The sequence below is a fragment of the Mchenga conophoros genome, linkage group LG11, assembly GCF_057382185.1.
Source record: "Mchenga conophoros isolate Kocher_MC1m ecotype Shallow Benthic linkage group LG11, M_conophoros_male_GT1.1, whole genome shotgun sequence".
Taxonomy (NCBI): domain Eukaryota; kingdom Metazoa; phylum Chordata; class Actinopteri; order Cichliformes; family Cichlidae; genus Mchenga; species Mchenga conophoros.
The window spans coordinates 37300369-37319182 of NC_140536.1; the positions used below are offsets into that span (position 1 = coordinate 37300369).

At 39.9% G+C, this 18814-nt stretch overlaps 2 protein-coding genes across 3 annotated transcripts; one reads left to right on the top strand and one right to left on the bottom strand.

The window, feature by feature from the left end:
* Positions 1–249: 249 nt before the first annotated feature.
* LOC146564977 (uncharacterized) lies at positions 250–11076 on the top strand. Its single transcript, XM_085290437.1, has 6 exons — positions 250–303; positions 1803–2108; positions 3956–4276; positions 7060–7161; positions 8425–8450; positions 8767–11076. Exons 1-6 carry the CDS (start codon positions 267–269, stop codon positions 8830–8832), a joined length of 858 nt encoding a protein of 285 aa, XP_085146563.1. The 5' UTR covers positions 250–266; the 3' UTR covers positions 8833–11076.
* A 478-nt stretch (positions 11077–11554) lies between these two features.
* LOC146564978 (uncharacterized) lies at positions 11555–16378 on the bottom strand. 2 transcript variants are annotated; one of them, XM_085290441.1, is made up of 5 exons: positions 16219–16378; positions 12723–12871; positions 12550–12609; positions 12234–12353; positions 11555–11925 (listed from the first exon to the last, which is right to left on the bottom strand). In XM_085290441.1, coding segments are annotated over exons 1-5 (456 nt in total). In that variant the 5' UTR covers positions 16220–16378; the 3' UTR covers positions 11555–11799. The 2 variants fall into 2 exon arrangements, with proteins under 2 accessions (XP_085146567.1, XP_085146566.1); XM_085290440.1 differs by having other exon boundaries at positions 11555–11928.
* Positions 16379–18814: the final 2436 nt, after the last annotated feature.

Sequence of the window (18814 nt, forward strand, 5' to 3'; positions counted from 1 at the left end):
TTGAGCTCTTTTGTAAACTCCTTTGTGTCATTTCCATCCTGATTTATTATGTTGTTGTGTTCTTTTACAGGTTGTGTTTGAGCGACACTCCTGTGAGTCTTTCCAGCTTTGTGATGAATAAAGAACATCTTATACAGTGACATCACATCCTGTCATTGTGTGTGTGTGTCTGACGGTGGTGAAACTGCAGTGGCCTGATTACTGTGATGACACTTCGCAGCACTGTCTCTCCTCAGTCCTGCAGAACGACTTTATTCCTGGCCAACATGAAGCTGCTGCCTCTCATCTGCCTCAGCGTCTCCGGTAAGTGTTTCTTTTTTACCGCTGCCGTCTTTCACATCCTGCAATAATCTATATAATCGATAATCATTTCCTGTAATGATTAGCTGCTTTAATATTCAGATCAAAGGCTGAGCCACATAAAATCATTTTACAAAATCTCAGTTTTTTAAAAATAAAGTTCCATTAAAATCATTTGTATGAGTTTTTTCTGATGAAAGTTTTTCTCTTTGGGGAAACTGGTGAAAGCCTAAACCTGACCACAGCTGGGCAAAAACATCTGGGGTCTGACAAAAACATCATTTTTACTTTATATGATAATGTCATCCTGTCCCACATTACCGTCTTTGACCATTTGTCTTGTTTTGCTTATGATGTGACTTATTTTATCTTTTAACTTGTTGTATGTACAACTCAGGCTCTTAATGAATATCATATTCTAGCCTATTTAAATGTTTAACTCAGCGCTGCTGGCACGGACGCTTTTTACATTATCCACAGAGATGCATTAGTATCGATCAGCACTGGCAGAGCTCACAGGACTCGTTGGGAACAAAACTTCACAAGCTCGACCCGAGTCTTCTTTCCATTTTCAAAAGCAGAAGCAGCCCAACTAATCAAAGTTGAGTTAACTTCAATAATTACTTCCTCCAAACCATCAACGTGTCTTTTAGACCCCATTCCTACAAAACTGCTCAAAGAAGTCCTGCCATTAATTAATTCTTCGATCTTAAATATGATCAACTATCTCTAATAATCGGCTATGTACCACAGGCCTTCAAGCTGGCTGTAGTTAAACCTTTACTCAAAAAGCATCTCTAGACCCAGCAGTCTTAGCTAATTACAGGCCAATCTCCAACCTTCCTTTATATCAAACATCCTTGAAAGAGTAGTTGTCAAACAGCTAACAGATCATCTGCAGAGGAATGGTTTATTTGAAGAGTTTCAGTCAGGTTTCAGAGCTCAGCACAGCACAGAAACAGCTTTAGTGAAGGTTACAAATGATCTTCTTATGGCCTCTGACAGTGGACTCATCTCTGTGCTTGTCCTGCTAGACCTCAGTGCAGCGTTCGATACTGTCGACCATAATATCCTATTAGAGTGATTAGAACATGCTGTAGGTATTACAGGTACTGCACTGCAGTGGTTTGTATCATATCTATCTAATAGACTCCAGTTTGTGCATGTAATAGAATAGAATAGAATAGAATAGAATAATCCTTTAACTGAATTTGGGAATTCGGTTGTAACAGCAGCAGAATAAAAGCACATTTACAAACAGAACAGAAACAATTTTAATAGAAAAAAATATTTGATTTACACGAGAAGCTAACATGGACAATTGTTACAAAAACAGAGTACTGTACTCGCTCACCATCACAATCGTTACACAAGTTTTTAAAGTATAAAACAAATATTATTACTTTAGTCCAGATAAACGGAAAAAAGAAGAAACCTGCTTTGAGGCCTTTGCATTTGCAGCTGAGTGAATCTGAGCAGTGATGAAATCTCTGTACTTACAGTCACCGCTGGAATACACCTGGTTCAGTCTCCTCCTCGTGTGACTGTGATGTCAGGGTCAAAGGTCAGCCTCAAATGTAACATCACTGGGACTGGTGAAACACATGGCTGCTCTCGAGTGACATGGCTCCATATCAGGCAGGTGAGCGGTCTCAGTGCCACTCCTTGGTTTAATTCTCGAGTTCAGAGCAGGCTCTGTCTGCTGGAAGTCCCCAGAGCCACCCAGCAGGACGCCGGCATGTACTTCTGTGTCTACATCGATGGGGTCACGCCAGTGCTGGGCAGCGGGACAACAGTGACGGTCACAGGTGAGTGGTGGTCTCTTTATAACACTTCCTGACTCACAAGTCAAACAGATATTTGCCTTGACCCACTGGGTTTTGGTTCTTCTTTTTATTATCCTAATAACAATAAATCTGTTACAAATTTTTTATATATTTAAACAATTTTAGCTTTTTAGGAACCAAGGAAACAGCTCAGCTCAGTGATAAAGTGATAATAGTTGAATAAGAAGGCAGCAGCAGAGCGCAATACTGAAAAATTCTTAGTTATTACCACTCTATTACTAAAGTAATAACCGGTAAATACACACATAATGTCATGGTAACAACAGCTGTTACAGCCGAGTGATGACACTCTTAAAGTTGTATAATTGGACAATAAGGGCCTGAAACCTGTGGTAACAATGGTTATCACGTTGTTACCACGGTAACATGGTTATTCAGCTCTAACCTCCAAGCATCCAAACATGCAGCCGCTCCTGCAGCAAGTAGCACTGAGCCAAGGAGGATATGTAAAGGTCAATGAGTGTGTGCAGCTGATCAGTTAGTTCATTTTTTTATTGATACCCAGACTGGATGATCCGTTAAATGTTTATCATCTGCAAACAGAATGTGACATAAGAAAGCCGCATTTAAGCTGAGTGTAAATGTAAATTCACAACAGGAACTAAGAGTTTTATGTGTGTAAGATCAGAACAACATAAAGCTGGCTCAGCGGTTCTTTTCATATATTAGAGAAACAGCTCTTTACTGCGTTGCTACCTCGTACTTAGAAACTTTCTTTATTAAAAAAACAAAAAACAAAACTGTGAAATTTTTTTACCTTTCATGTTCTCAGTTATCTGTACGGCTGTTACTTTGTTGCTTGTACACAACCAACAAAACGTGACAAGGCAGATTTATTGAAAGGCTTTGATGTAAAGTCAGCAGAAACATAAAATAGGATATTTTCACCTTGATATCAGCCCGCTGGTTTGAACTCGGCCGCTCACACCAAGATGTTTTTGGAGCCCAAAACACCAAAAACGTGGGTGTCGTGTGAAATTATCGGCTCATGCTTGTATACAAGCTTGTAAGGCTGCATCACACAAACACAGATATCTGCTAGTTAGTGCTAAGTCAAACCCAAATAACACTGTGTTCACTAAAACTGGAGCACAGAGGCTTCTTGGATGGTCTATTAGTACAATTAACTGCACAGTAAACTGTATTATTTATCAGAAAATTGCAAAAGGCACCAACACCACACACAGTGTAAATGCCACATTTGGGGGTTTCTATAAGCAGAGACAAGAAGGGACTGAGGCGCATTAAAGTGGCCACAAAAGAGCTTTTTCAGGCAGAAGACAATCTTTGTAAAGCCAGACATGCGAGTGTGGTGACTGACTCACCTTGGTGGTAACTGTGCAGTTAAAAAGAGAACCTAAATGCAGATAAAGCACGAATGACAACAACAACAAAATCATACGTTTCATGATGCTTACTGTGGATTTAAAGGTGCTGTTAAAAACACCAGACTAAATCCAGGACGTTCAAATAAGTTCAGTGAGGGTCTGAGGAAGAATAGAGCTCAGGGAAGCAACACACCGAGGGGCGACCGACAAGGAAACACAGGTGGGAACAATTAGAGTGGGTCAGACGAAAGGTGGCAGAGATAATGAACCAAAGCAATGTGCACGATAATATGAATTCTTTCAGAATAAAACAGGAAATGAAGAAAAAAATGAGATTTTTCAAGTGCCAATCGGCACAGAAAAAAATGATAACAAGAAAACATCTTTAAAATCGCAAAAAGACATGGAGAGGCTGCGATGATGATGCAGGGTCAGTTTTCTTTGAAATCATGACCATTAAGTTTCTCACCCTGTCCTCAGAATCAGAGCTCCACAGTCCTGCACTTGATCTCCTGGCTCCTTTACACGTCAACTCGCCCCTCCCCGTCCCGTTGATCTGCCTGGCGTCCGGGCTGAACGACACCGGTCGGGTCAAAGTCGACTGGGAGGTGGACTCTGAGGAGGATGTGCTTAAGGAACTCAGTCCCACAATCCTCCCTGACACCAGGGCGGGAGTCTTCAACTCGCAGGTTTATGTTCCTGCAGAAACCTGGTCTGCAGGTGTGAACGTGTCCTGTGTGCTGAGTGATGGAGAGCTGAGGATCAGGAAGACCATCAGCAGCAGGACAGATGAGGTCAAACGTAAGTCATTGTCTTTGGAACTCACACCAACACAATCTGAAGGCTTTTAGTGCTTCATTTATATTCCGGAAAAAACAAAAGGCAGCAGACACACAGCTCAAGTCTCAGTTATCTGGAAGTAACAATTATAATTAAATCAATCTGCAACATGTTTCAATCAGCAAGTTGTTCCGTGGTTGTGGTTCCAAGGTGTGTTTGTGTTAAACGCATACACCTCAGTATTGTAGCAACAATGTCATTATTATAAAAAGCCAGTTTATCTAGAGTTTAGGTTGGGATAATATTCACCCCCATGCACGTCTGCTTGGTTTGAGCACCAGTATGAAAATATCTCACACTTTAGTTTCTGCTTATTTAGCATGTGGCCAAAACAAAACCAACCCGCACTCTTGCTTCTAACCACACCTGTGACCTCTTTGATGCTAACCAGTCACCGTTTGTTTTTTAACTTGCTGAACTTTTAAAAATCCCTGCTCGTGCTTCCTGTTTCTATTTTTTTCATGTGTGTGTGAAAGCGTGTGCAGGACAAGCCAGCAAGTGTAAAGTTGTAAAGGTCAATAATGAAAGTCGAAAGACATCTGGAAACGTAGAGATTATTCTCTGACAACAGTGTGTGTTGATGTCATCTGTAAACAAAATGTGACGTGAAAGTTGCATTTAAGCAGACTGCAAATGTAAATATTAGTGCTGTCAATAGAAAAAAACAACAACGAATTAATCTCACAATTTTCCGCAATTAATCGCGATTAATCGCAATTACTTGATCAATAGCCTGGCTGCAATTACATTTTTTCAACTTTATATTTAAGCTTGTAACTGACATTTAGGCAATATAAGAGAGCGCAGCTTCTCTCCTGTGAAATGCAACTATTTAAAAAACCTATGTACTAATAGGTAAGTATGCACTAATATATAATATATATTAGTGCAGTCAAACTCTTAACATGTTTAATCAGACTCATCACAGGGTTACTGTGGATTAATTTTCATTAATCACGGTTAAATATAATTTTTATTCTATATTAATCGCATTTCATTTTGCATGAGCAAACAGACTCGAGAAAAAAGGGAAAATATACGAACTTAACGTGTTCATTGAACATCTTGAACATTCATGTTAACGATAAACTCTGTAAACATGTATCCTCTCTCTCTGTCACTCTTGGGGAGGCTTCAAGTCCTTGAAACGAGGAACCAAAGCTTGTAAAGCGCGTGTTCTCAGCGATATGAACACGTCTGCAGTTTGTTGCAATCCACTTGGCGTCAGTAAATATGTCCGAGGTCGACTTACTGAGCCCCGATGCTCCGTGAGTGGTTTGTCCAAGCTGGGTGACGCGTTAGCCAAAGTGCTAGCAGCATCCCCGACTAACGCATGCTTCGAGTCAATGTGATATTTTAAGCTGGAAGCGCTGGGGTCAAATTTCCTTCTTGCACAACGTGCATAAGACTTTATGTGGGTCGACTGTTCCGTCATGTTATTTTTTTAATACTCAAATTTCCCATCGAGAGGGCCGATGTGTGTTTATCATCTTCCATACTGAGCAGTGTTGCCAACTTAGCAATATTTAGCGAGTTTTCAGGCCCCTTAACGACTTTTTTTCTAAAAAGCAACTAGCGACAAATCTGGCGACTTTTTCTGGTGTTATTGGAGACTTATTTATGACGACTTTTTGACGTGAAAGAGCGTGTTGCTCTTACTCTCACCAAGCAGCGGTGCTGCCGTGGGCACCTCACCCGTGCCAAAGCGCTCACGGGCGGAGGACAGTCCTCCCCCAGCTGCAGGAGATGTTCACACCTGTGCGTCCAAACTGCAAATGAATCGCGCATGAGCGAAGCCGCTGCTCCGCACTGACTGTAACGCAGTCAGTTCTTTTACTGTTGTGTTGTTTTGGGGATCACAAGGTTTAAAACTACTTATAAACACACACACAAAGTAACTCCACCAGAGCGCCTATTTCGGGTCACTTTTGCCGGTCCAGGCCTGGATAAAGGAGCAGAGTTGGAATTTTGACATTAAAAAACAATAATTGCTAAAAGAAATTTAATTTGTAGTTCTAAATAAATTCTAAATGCATTTAGGACGTTTTTTACTCACTTTATGTCTCTTCCACGATGTTATTTCTCTCTCCAACAACATAGGTTACAATTATATTAGCACGACCAATTATGCAAATTAGGTGATGCCGTCATTTAGCGACTTCTAGCGACTTTTAGGACAGCCAATAGCGATTTTCCTTACTGAGGAGTTGGCAACACTGATACTGATTTGATTGGCTCAGCTGCCTGTCACTACCAGATCAACTGCCCGTTTGTGCGAAGGTAACTCTAAAACGGACATAGATGTAACGCTGTCTGTGAAGCTGGATTTAAGAAATAAGCGCTTAAAGTTTGGCACCATCTTCTGTCAGTACGGAGCATGACGTCATGTGGTTGGTTGGTTGCGGCTAACAGACCTACATTTGTTTGTTAGCTCACTAGGGAGAGAATCGATGACTCAGAGGACAATAACGACACGAAAACTAAAAGTTTGTAAGAGGGGATCACATTTGTGCAGCAACAATGAGCTTTATGTTAAGAAACAAGGATATTTTGTCCACTTACACTCTCTCGCTCTTTAGCAGTACTTGGCTGTTTGGCTAGCTGCAGTCAAATGGAAAAATCCAGCTGTTAGCCACAATGTTCGGGTTCGTTATGGTATCATTTGTCTTCTAAACTTGCTGAACTTTTAAAAATCCCTGCTCAAACTTCCTGTTTCTATTTGTTTTTTTTTGTGTGTGTGAAAGCATCCAGTCAGTGTGTGTTTCTGACCTCCATCATTGGCACTGCATGTGCCGCCTTTTTTACCGCCACCGTGGCACTCTGCCTCCTGCTGTCGCGCCGACACAGTGAGTACGGCGTTTTTATGTTTTATGTATTTGCCGTCTTTTACTCATCTGAAGAATTTTGGTTTGAATCGCACAATTTGTGAGATATCAGCTGTAGCTGAGCAAACACATTAGCGAGCTTCACACTCCTGTTTGTTGGTGAACATATTCAAAAAAGTTTTCTAAGTAGAAATTAACAGTAGCTAATGTTTCCTGAGGTCTGTACCAGGATTTCACGAGGGCTAACCCTCGGTGTTCTGCACCATGAAGGGGGTCAACTTTTTACTGCTGACTGTCACCATGGTAACTTATGCTGCTACTTGTTGATATAGATTAGAGATTAACAAGTATGAAAGGAGCGCCATTATATGCTTTCTATACGAGAAGAAGCACACTACAGCTGATATCTTCAAAACTCACTTCAAAACAAACTTGTTGGATGAGTACACTGCCTTCCAAATCATTATGCAAATTGTATTTTAGTGTCATAAAGATTAAATTTGTTGTTTTTCAATTAAACTCATGGTGGCATTGTGTGTCAGGGCTCTTTGGATCATCAATCTCGGACACCTGGTATAATTAGTTTTCCAGGTGAGCCCAATTAAAGGAAAAACAAATAAATAAGGATGTTCCACATTATTAAGCAGACCAGCATTTTCAAGCAATATGACAAAGAAAAAGGATCTCTGCTGCTGAAAAGCCTGAAATAGTTGAATGCCTTGGACACACAATGAAAGCCTTAGATACTTAGTGTCAATACTTTGTAGAACCACCTTTTGCTGCAGTTCCAGCTGCCAGTCTTTTAGGGTCTGTCTCTACCAGCTTTGCACATCTACAGACTGAAATCTTTGCCCATTCTTCTTTGCAGAACAGCTCCAGCTCAGTCAGATTAGATGCGCAGCGTTTGTGAACAGCAGTTTTCAGATCAACTATGAAAACTGCTGATCAAAAACACGCTGTTTTCATTGGGAGGTTTGTTTAGTAAAATTCAAATTATAATCTAAAGGTTGATGACTCGAAGATTATGCTGACTGTCACTTGCATTGACTGTTTAGTAAAATCAGAGAAAAATATCATTTGCGTAATAACTGGAACGCGGTGTAAGTCCACAACTCCAGAAGAAAATGTTTGAAATGTTCTTTTGTAACGAGCAAAATAAATCCAACACCCTAAAAACCTTGAATCGTGAGTTTTTGTGTTCGTGAAAAAATAATAACACATTTGATATTTTCAGAAAATGTGTAAAAATCCATGTTGAATATATGTTTTTTATTTTTTTTACAGAAAAAACGCCAAAGATCAGTGACGAGGTAACAGAGAGTTTACAGTGTGTTGTTGTTTTGCTATTTCTGGGTGTGACCACGGGGAGGGGGCGTGTCCTTACTGGATTTGTGGACATTAAATATTTACCCCGAAAAACCAAAGAATAAATGACAAATCTGTGTAACCGTTCCCTGCTGATTTTACAAACTTCTACTTAATGCTTAGTTACTTCTCACGAAAAGGAATAAAATGAAGAAGAGGCTCCTGCTAATAAGTGTATAAAACATAATTTAAATGTAGACTCGCCTGTCGCGTCACTAAATACAGACTCTGATTGCTTTTGACCTGATGATGTGTCCACAGACGTCTCCGGAGCTTCATTATGCTGCTCTGAGGTTTTCAGCTTCAGGTGGAAGAAACATCAGATGACTGAAGCTGCTGCGATTCGTCGAACACAGTTTTCACCGAGCCGAGGACGCAAAGAAATGCCAACAAATCTGATTGGCTGAAGATAGATAGATAGATAGATAGATAGATAGATAGATAGATAGATAGATAGATAGATAGATAGATAGATAGATAGATAGATAGATAGATAGATATTGTATCGATCTGACTTTCTCTCTTTGCCAATTTTATCTGAATTTTTCCAATTCTAAAAAACCTCAAACTCTTCCATTTAAAATATGCAGATACTTAAAGAAAGCTGTTTGATGCAGTGACCACAGACAGAAGCTACGGAAGCAGAACCGTGTAATGTTTCTAACATGATGCTGACATTTTTAGTAAATCACTTTATTATGATTCTGAACTTTACAGCTGTAGATGTTCATATTACATCAAGTTCTTTTTACAGTGGAGCCAATTTGACTCATGTATTTGATTTAAAAAGTCAAATTTTACCTGTTTTTTAATCATAAATGTATTCATATAACTTAATTATTTTTTTATTCATTGTGTCAGAGTTTGAAATTTCCCAAATGTGAAGTTATATCTGCTGATTGTCTCTTGCTTGCACCTGTCTGTATAAATGGTTTCCTCTAAAGATTCTGTACGGCTTCAGTTCTCTGGTATTTACTCTCAGGCGAATAATAAGATCTGATGTCCTGTCTCCACTTCACGCTTTTTTTTTAGATAGTTTTAGGGCATGAACTGCAATGTAGGTTTGAGGTTAACCAGTGAGATGTTTCCTGTGTGTCTGTGGAAGAGAAAAGGGGTCAGAGAGGCAAACCGAAGTGTTTGAGCTGCAGACTAAAGACCGACCTGTTTCTGTTCACTCAGCTGTTTTCTGTTTGCTGCAGTGGAAAATTATTTGTGCGCATTTGAATTTTGGGTTTCCGTTGCATTGATCAGTGTCTGTCACATCATTTTACAAGCTTCAGCTCCTGATACAGCAGTATGTGCAGTAAAAACCTGAATGCAAATATTTGCAGTATGAAAGAAAAGAGTTGATATATGTCCACGAGGACATAACATTAACTGTTCAAAAGTCACTGTGCCATGTGCCACCAAGGAACCGCAAGAGGCGACAAACTTTAAACTAAAGCAGTGGAAATGTACAAAGTTTGCAACATCAGTATGAGGGACCTGACCTGACCTGCCTGAGGACGCCCCGTCTTGTTCCCATTGCAAGTGGTGTGCATGATTCTGACCTTGTGCTTGACCTTGTGGTATCTTCCGTGAGAGTGAGTTGGTGGTGCTGGTATCTGTGTGCGCAGCAGAGACTCTGATTCGGGAAACATTTGCACAACAACTCCAACTGCCCCGTGAATCAGCGCTGCTCGCCACTAATCCGCTCACATCATTTCCGAGGTTTATGCCCCAGGGGAGAAAGTTACCATCACCACCTGTTTCTTCACTGCCATTTACAAAACAGCGAGCAGCTGCAAAAATAATAGTAGTAGTAATAACTAAAATATGCCGTTTCTAGTGCATTTGTGGTGGGACTGGTGAAACTTTCATTTTTGCTAAAGCATATAGTTAGGGCTGGATCAGGTGACCCTGAATCCTCCCTTAGTTATGCTGCAATAGATGTAGGCTGCTGGGGGATTCCCATGATGCACTGGGTGTTTCTTCTTCACTCACTATGTGTTAACAGACCTCTCTGAATTAAATCATATCTGTTATTAATCTCTGTCTCTCTTCCACAGCATGTCTTTATCCTGTCTTCCTTCTCTCTCCCCAACCAATCACAGCAGATGGCCCCGCCCCTCACTGAGCCTGGTTCTGCTGGAGGTTTCTTCCTGTTAAAAGAGAGTTTTTCCTTCCCACTGTCGCCAAAGTGCTGCTCATAGGGGGTCATATGATTGTTGGGTTTTCTCTGTATGTGTTATTGGCTTTCAATTTAAGGCTTTTATTTTAAAAAAATGGGACACTCTAAACTAGAGTCCCGGGGAGATTCTGTGACTGAATTTGAAATTCCATGTGATTGGAATTTCAGCAGCTGTTGAATTTAATGACAAGTCTCAGAAATGTTTCTCTTCTTCAAAAGTTTATTAAAAACAATATTCTGAGAAAGAAAATGTCTATTTACATCTGTAGCAATACAACAGTACAAAAATTCGCTGGCAGCGCCCTCTGGTGTTCACACAGAGGATCACATTGTCCGAAACAAACGCCTTTAAACAAAAAGATATAATTTGACATTAAAGTTAAACATGGGCAGAGCTTATGCTGAGGAAAAACATGTTTTTCTCCAGTAATTATGCATGAATGTAATATAAATGTTATGAATATGGTGTAAATAATTTGAGAACTACAGCTGTGATAAATCTACATCTTGTAAATACACACCTGTGGTGTGTATTTACGTCTATCACATAAACACGTTACATATTAAAACAGAATATATATGATAATTTTGTAAGATATTGTGTCGGTTGGTTGGCGAGTCATCTGTGATTATTATTTGTATTTATTAGCTGGCTTTGTTGAAATCAGATATTTCCCAAGTATCACAGTGTGAACACACACACACACACACATATATATATATATATATATATATATATATACATATATATATATATATATATATATATATATATATATATATATATATATATATATATATATATATATATATATATATATATATATATATATATATATATATATATATATATATATATATATATATAAATCTATCGTCTTGATGCATTCTCGTTTCTTCAGAAGTCACTTGGATGAAACGATTCTCCCGCTGAAAACGTCCAGATGAACAGAATCAACTTTTGGAGAGGAAACGGCTTCAGAGGGAGAAACAAACTCGTTTTGTTGCTGTGTCAAATCCTGAAAGTGGGCTTGTCTTTGATTCAAGTTAGGGTCAGGTTTTTGGTTATTGAATAGGGTCACACAGGGTCCCCGTGAAGATGGCAGGGCGAACGTGTGTTTGCGTTATCTGCGCAGTGCTGCCACCTGCTGGATCCAGCAGTCAACACACTGCATGGATTTTAGTTTGACGTGAAACTCTAATGAAGAGGAGGTGAGTGGGGGGGAGGAAGTAGAGGACTGTTCCGATCCCTTCTGAAAAAGAAGGAAAAAGCATATTTCATATCATAAAATTATTAAACTAATCAATCTGTTTAATTTCCTAATAATAAAACAATCCCAATGACGACAACATAACAATATGATCTTCTCCATCATTGTTTGCTTTTGAGCTGTTTTTTCTTCCTCGCTTCTTTGTAACTCAGTTACCCTCCTACCCTTTCATCCACTCTGCTTTAATCTTCCTTCTTATCAGTCTTTTTTAATTTGCGAGTATTTACTTCCTTCTTTTCTGCGCTTTGTATTTGTTGGAATCAGCCAATGAGCATGCAGAGACTCACCAGGTGTTGCAGCAGCTCGTAGTTGTGTGTGATGACTTGGTGTCTGATGTCAGGAAGGAGATCTTGAAGCTTCTTTGTGCATTGCTCATACTGAGTGAGTCTGTGGGCCACCGTGGTGCTCTGACCAAAACAAGGACCAATAAATAAAATGAGCTTTGAATCTGCTGAGTGCATCTCACACAACATGTCAAAGTTCAAAGTGAAATTGTGTGTTATTATTGTGTAATAGCAACAATTATTTTGATACATCTAATCTGGATTTGGATTTTTAATGTGCCTCCTGCTGTTAAATAAAGACATATGATTTGAGTCGTACCTGGTTCAGGTAAGCAGGCGTCTCTTTGCAAGGCTCAAATGGCAGACCTTTCAGATGCGCCTGCAGCAAAAACACAGGTGTGAGCGAGACTCATTAAATTGTTTCAAATGGGTAAAAATGCACATTTATTCAAAGAGAGTGTTGTGTGGACGCCTGCACGGCTCGTGTCTCACATCCTCTTTCAAGTAGCTGTTGTATTTTTCCAGCGCCCCGTGGAGGTCCTCAACGATGCTCTTCATTTCAGCGTTTGGTGGTAATGCCCGACCTGCAGCAAGCTCCACCAAACCCCCAAGAAACAGGATGAGCAGGTACTCACAATGCACTGCAACAGAAAGAAGAGGGCTTTGGTTTCAAACCGCAGAAGCGAGACTTGTTAATGCCACCTGACCCTGAGATAACCGGGGTGTTTGTGGGCTTTACATAAAATCCTGTGACCGCTGACTCAGTCAGCCACCGGCTGTGAGATGGAGATATTAAAAACAGATGCTGCCATTTCACGAATGACTCTGCTAAACAAACATTCCGTAGGATGTCTTTGGCTTTATTGGGTGATAACAGTCTATTAGGCACTAATGACTCACAGTGAACAGGATATACTGTAAAAATACTTTACTGTCAGTGGTGGAGTTTAAATCTAATTCAGTATGGGAATGAGACCCCTCCCCGGGTCGTGTAGGGCCGTCACGCTATCCTGTGTCCCCCACACATTAAAACATTTTACTTCAACGACGTTATTTTACCTATGAATAAAAACAAAGTGTTGTCTGTCAGCTGTCTCCCTTCAGTTAAAGACTGAAGCTGTAAAGAATTTAAATCTATAACTACAAAATTAAAGGGAAAGAAAAAGGGAGAACGATTTCTTAGGACATATTGTGTCATTCGCATATTTTTCGAATATCGTGGTAATTACAAGTTTATAGTGACTGTTATAAAGCTCAAATTTCTCTACCTTGTTTGTCTGCAGTGAAAGTTCTTCAGACTACAAATGTAAGTAGGTGAACCCTCAAACACAGTCACAGCACATACAGGCGCTTTTTGACTATTTTTGATCGACCTGCTCCGTCGCTGCGCTTTTTAAAATGTGTTTTTCTCAGCTCGTCCTTCACTCGACTTTAACTTTACGCGCAGAAAAACAGACATCGAACATATTATACTTGTAATGTATTTTCAGTTTTTTCTTTCATTGCTTTATTTTGTGGAGTTTCGTTTTCAGTTCAGTTTCATTTACTTTAGTGTTTAGTTGTTTTTAGTTTCGGTGCCTTTGCTTGTTTCATCACCGTGGCGAGCGGAAGAAATATCAGAATGTAGATTTCGACACACGCTCCATGCGTCTGTTTAAGGGTACGTGGGAGTTAAATTTGACCAAACTAAGAAAGAATAAATTAAGGACGTTTCCTGTTGAATTTTATTCATGCGCAATATCATTTAAAAACATTTTTTTTGTCATCACTAGTTTGTGGTGTAGTTTTATTTAGTGAAATAGAAAGACCTTTGCGGACTCTGCGCCCCTGGTCTTGAACCACAGAGAGAGGGGCACGTTCTGTGCGCAATTTACGCGCACACACGCGCGCTGCTGGCGAGAACATCACCCTGACATATCGGTCAGCGGGGTCACAACGACCCGCGGACCCCTGCTCTGCTCACCGTCAGGTTGTTAGTAAATGTGAAATTTTCAAATAATTAAAAAATAATTCGGTGACATTGCTGCACCTGTCAGATTAAAAAAGACCAACTTTAATCTCGCTTCATATTCAAAACACAAAAAGTGGAAAAATACAAAGCAAATGGACGTTTTTACCTCCTTCCAAATAAACCATAAATCTATAAAGTGTAGAGGAATTATTTGTCGGATTTCTGAAGTGTTTTGCAAAAACTCCACCAAAAGAAAAGCACAAACTTTTCTGTGCTGCGGAAATTAAAGTGAAAGAATTTTTTTTAGTTTTTAGTTTCAGTGTGTAACCGAGGACAAGGGATGAGTAAACGGGGCAAAGAAATAAATTGATCATTTATTTATTACATGAGTTAAACATACAAATTCCCAGTCGTTTCCAGACAGGACTTACAACACATCCTGCTGATATCCCAGCTGCACATGAGACTTGCCACACGAACTGTGCGAAATAACAACACTACAACCCGTCACACCCCGCTTAGTGACACTGCAATCGTGGCACACACTGCAAACAATTCGGGTCTCAGCGCAGCTGGGAATCAGTGCTATGTATGGCCTGTGATCTGAGAGATAAAGGGAAGTGGCACAAACAATTAAAATAAAAAAAACAAAAGGGAGGTTAGTCCGCCCTTACAAAACTTACTCTCAATCAATAACCGCCTCTACGGCTGGACGGACTAACCAAAACAAAATTACAAATCAATCAAAAGAACAAAAAAAAAGGACAGCAGAGACAGCACAGCTGAAAAACAAACAACATTATCAATTAAAATATTACCCAATAAAATATCAATTTTATAAAACCATTCAAAATCATGAAGCTAAAACAAACTCAATATACCTACAATATTGATCAGTTTCCCTGCGCGCAGTCGATCTAGGGCTTGATCAATTCTTCTATTAAAATTCGTGGTCACACTAAAAAAGTCCAATGACACATTAAAAATAGGCACATGCAAAAGCAAATGATCCAAACAAAAAATGGCAAAAGTCTCTTACCGACAGTATACCCACTCGCACCTGAGTGAATTAATTGCCTCTGGTTTTTTCCACAGAAGAGCGCTGACTTCACCCCACACACCCACTACCTTTTCACAGCTCTTCAGCCAATCACCTGGCAGAGAGCAACAAACTGCCAGGTGACACTTGTTACAAGTGTCAGGCTTATAAAATATATCGTGTAATCTGAGTAATTCCAGGCTCAATAATGAAATCAGAAAGTCACGAAGTCAAAGTTTGACTCTCCCCAAACTTCATGTCTCCTAAATCAAAGAATCTGTTCTGCCTTTTTCAGACTTCATTCAAATAATAATTCGTTTCGTATTCCACAATGAGATTCCAAGAATCCACAGCAAACACCAACTCAGTGTGCATTTAAACACTGGTGGCACAATATTCTTATTTTCTTTAAATCATTTTCTAATCAAAGCAGCCTCAGATATTTGCTAATGAAAACCTGTTTATTTGTCATCATGAATCCAAAAACTGATGGAACCACTTTGCACATATAGGTGACCACTGATGACCGTATCACATATTTTCATTTAATGTTTATTCTAAGCAACGATCAGGGCATTTCAAACTACACCAAGATCTCACATACTTTATATAACAGTGCCTGTCACTGGGAAAACTGCACACACTTCTTGTGCATGACAGCATCTTTTTGAGATAATAATAATAATAATAATAAGCTCCATTAAATCAATTCTTAGTTTTTGCCCTTCTGTATCATTCTCCTGATTTACCTTCGAGCGCTTTCCTTTTTGCCATTGTTTCTTTTACATTCATTTCAGGTATTTCTGCTTGTTCAAGCATGCAGATGTTTAGCTGTGCAGCTTATCCCAGCTGCTGGGAATAGACATGCATTTAGTTGGCAGACAAATATTGAAATTCAAGCACAAACTCTAAAAAATGGTGCAAAAATATCAAGAATACTAGTTTTAAATGTTTGAAATAAAAGGTAAGCAAAGGTAAGGAAGACATTTAAAACTGACTTGTTATCCTGTGATGGTCCAGACTTCAGGTTGGTCCCTGCTCCTCTGGTCTGTGGTCCTGTCCTGTGGAGGCTGTGATGTGAGGTCTTCATGCTCCTGATGCTCATATTTAAGCTCCGTCCGTCGTGTGTTGAAGCAGATTCCGAGGAAGCCGTCGGCTCGCTTCTCAGAAGGTTTGACATCAGTTTTTTTTTTCTGCTAAGTCACTTTCCAGGACAATCCGGAGACTCTCAGAGCTGAGTCAGAGTTACACTGAAGGTGTTTCCTGCCTGCACGTTATATCACATCATTAAATAAGGGGATTTCCTGATCTTCCTTATTATTCACATTTCACAATAACTCTGCGTTTCATACTTGTAGTGAGGCACTTACTCATACATACATTAAATAACCACAAAGCACAGGCACAGGGATGTAAAAGGAAAACAATACTTTAATACTTTTTTCACTCTTCTAGTAGAGAATATCGTACATGGCACATAAAGACATGCTTTCAGAGAAAATGCTGATTGGACAATATTTGAAAGCCTTAAAATTCACACATTTCATTCACACGTTTTGCAAACCACTGTTTGCTGCACTTGGTAAGTGGACTGGCATTTCTAGTGTCACTGACATTCAAAAACACTTCACACTGCACGCATGCAGGGATTTATTTTATTAATAGTGTTTAAGTGCAGGCGGCACAGTGTGGATGGCTGTCTGCGTCTATGTGACAGGCTGGTGAGCTGTCCAGCTGTACCGCGCCTCTCGCCCTAAGACAGCTGAAACAGGATAAGCGGAAGAGAATGGATGGAGCGTGTTTATGTATTACATATACACGACAATATAGTCACCATCACAGGAAATGATGAAGCTGGAAAAAAGTTGCCTTTAGGGCTTTTTAATAGTAAAAAAAAAAGCATATAGGGAGCTGAAAAATAGTGGAAAGGAATTTTTGCCCCAAGTAGAGGACAAGTAGAGGAGTGTCTGCAGAGCTTTGCTACAGTAGCACCAAAAATGTGATCAGAGCGCTGTTTTATGCAAATAATGAACATTTGGGCGGTCGTGAAGTTTTTCAGTCCTCGAATGAACACCTGCAGGCTCAGCGGATCCAAATTTGGAAATAAGTCATACGTCTGAGGAAAAGACCTCAGGAATGCTGGAGAGATTAGATGTCTCAGCTTGGGATTGCGTCAGCGCTCCCCTAAAAGAGAGCGAGGAGCAGGGCTGTCGGCTTTGTGAGACAGTTTGAAAACTTACAGTAAGTGTTGAAAGATGGCTGCAGGGTGATTTGGGTCCAGGTTCATGTTCACTTCTGATTAAATGAAGGTGGATCATCAGCCTGAAATGAAATTATGACTAAAAATCTTTAAAAAAACAAATGAAGTAAAATTATGAAGAAGAAAAATAAAAGTGTCACCATTTTTCTTTTTAAACTGACACATTTGACATGAACATCCTGGATTATACTCGCAGGACTTTGCTGACTGTTTGAATAACCCCTGAATAATCCAGCCTGCTTATTAATTCATTGTGTGTCTTTGTTTTCTCATGGTGAGTCACGTTGTTTGACCCACGTTCCCTTTCACTTTGTGATTTTAAAGTAGCTTTTCCTTGGAAATGAGGGTTTACAAGCACTTCACTTTTACTGCAGCTTTTTGTGGTGGGCACGAACGTGATGCAGCTCACTCAGTCATCCTGCTCGGTTTGCTGTGAACTTCTGTTCAACATTACTCTGATTCAGCGATTAATCAGATCTGAGTGATGATGAAATTACATTTAAATTTGTAGAGGAAACGTTTCAGGCTGCTGGAATGCCATGTCGTCATTTTCCCTGCTTGGATGTGATTCTTTGGAAGTCTGAGGCTTTTAGCTTCATAGTGTTTCAGACAAACACATAACAACCCCGTGTGTCTCTGCCTCTGTGACCAGGACCTGTCCTCTGCTATTCTTACACTGAAGCACACTCTTACACTCTCTTTGTTTTCAGGCCACTGCAGCTGTGTGCGAGCACTTCGGCTGGTGGCTCCTCCGGGAACGTGAAAGAATCCAAAGACACACAAAAAGATGCAAAGCAAGCAGAGAGAGACTCTGTCGCTAGAAAAAACCCAAAGTGAGACAGAAAGACAACGAGATGTCGACAGCGCGTCTGCGTCTCCACACTCGTGATCTCCTCTGTGAGTTTACTGTGGATCGCTTTTGCTGCGCTGCAAACAGGAAGATTTAAACGATCTTTATTGTCAACAAAATAAAGTGCAGTCCCTGCAGAGTCAAGAGAAACAGTTTGAATATAATTACAAAAGAATCCAATACGCAAGAGTCATAAACACGATGTCTGCGCAGTATTTGTGAGACTGAATTGGAGGAAATGACTTGTAATTCAAAGCTGCTATTTAGATCCTGTATCTTTTGCCTGATGGCTGCATTTGGGTGTTGCTCCAGAGGAACAGCCGAGTTCCTGCTGTGCAGCTGGGGACCCGCACACAGAGGCAGTAGCACAGGATGCTCTCGATAAACATCGATAGCAGGACACCGGCAGCTTTTGACGGATGTTATTTTTAATGTATTCTATTTTGTTTTGTATAGTATGATATTATTTCTAATCTTATTCTAT

Coding starts and splice junctions, on each gene's coding strand:
- LOC146564977 (XM_085290437.1), top strand. CDS start 267: ATGAAGCTGCTGCCTCTCATCTGCCTCAGCGTCTCCG. Junction 7,162..8,424: donor CCTGCTGTCGCGCCGACACA/GTGAGTACGGCG, acceptor TTTTTTTTACAG/AAAAAACGCCAAAGATCAGT. Junction 8,451..8,766: donor CGCCAAAGATCAGTGACGAG/GTAACAGAGAGT, acceptor ATGTGTCCACAG/ACGTCTCCGGAGCTTCATTA.
- LOC146564978 (XM_085290440.1), bottom strand. Junction 12,610..12,722: donor ACAGCTACTTGAAAGAGGAT/GTGAGACACGAG, acceptor TTTTTGCTGCAG/GCGCATCTGAAAGGTCTGCC. Junction 11,929..12,233: donor ACGAGCTGCTGCAACACCTG/GTGAGTCTCTGC, acceptor CTTCTTTTTCAG/AAGGGATCGGAACAGTCCTC.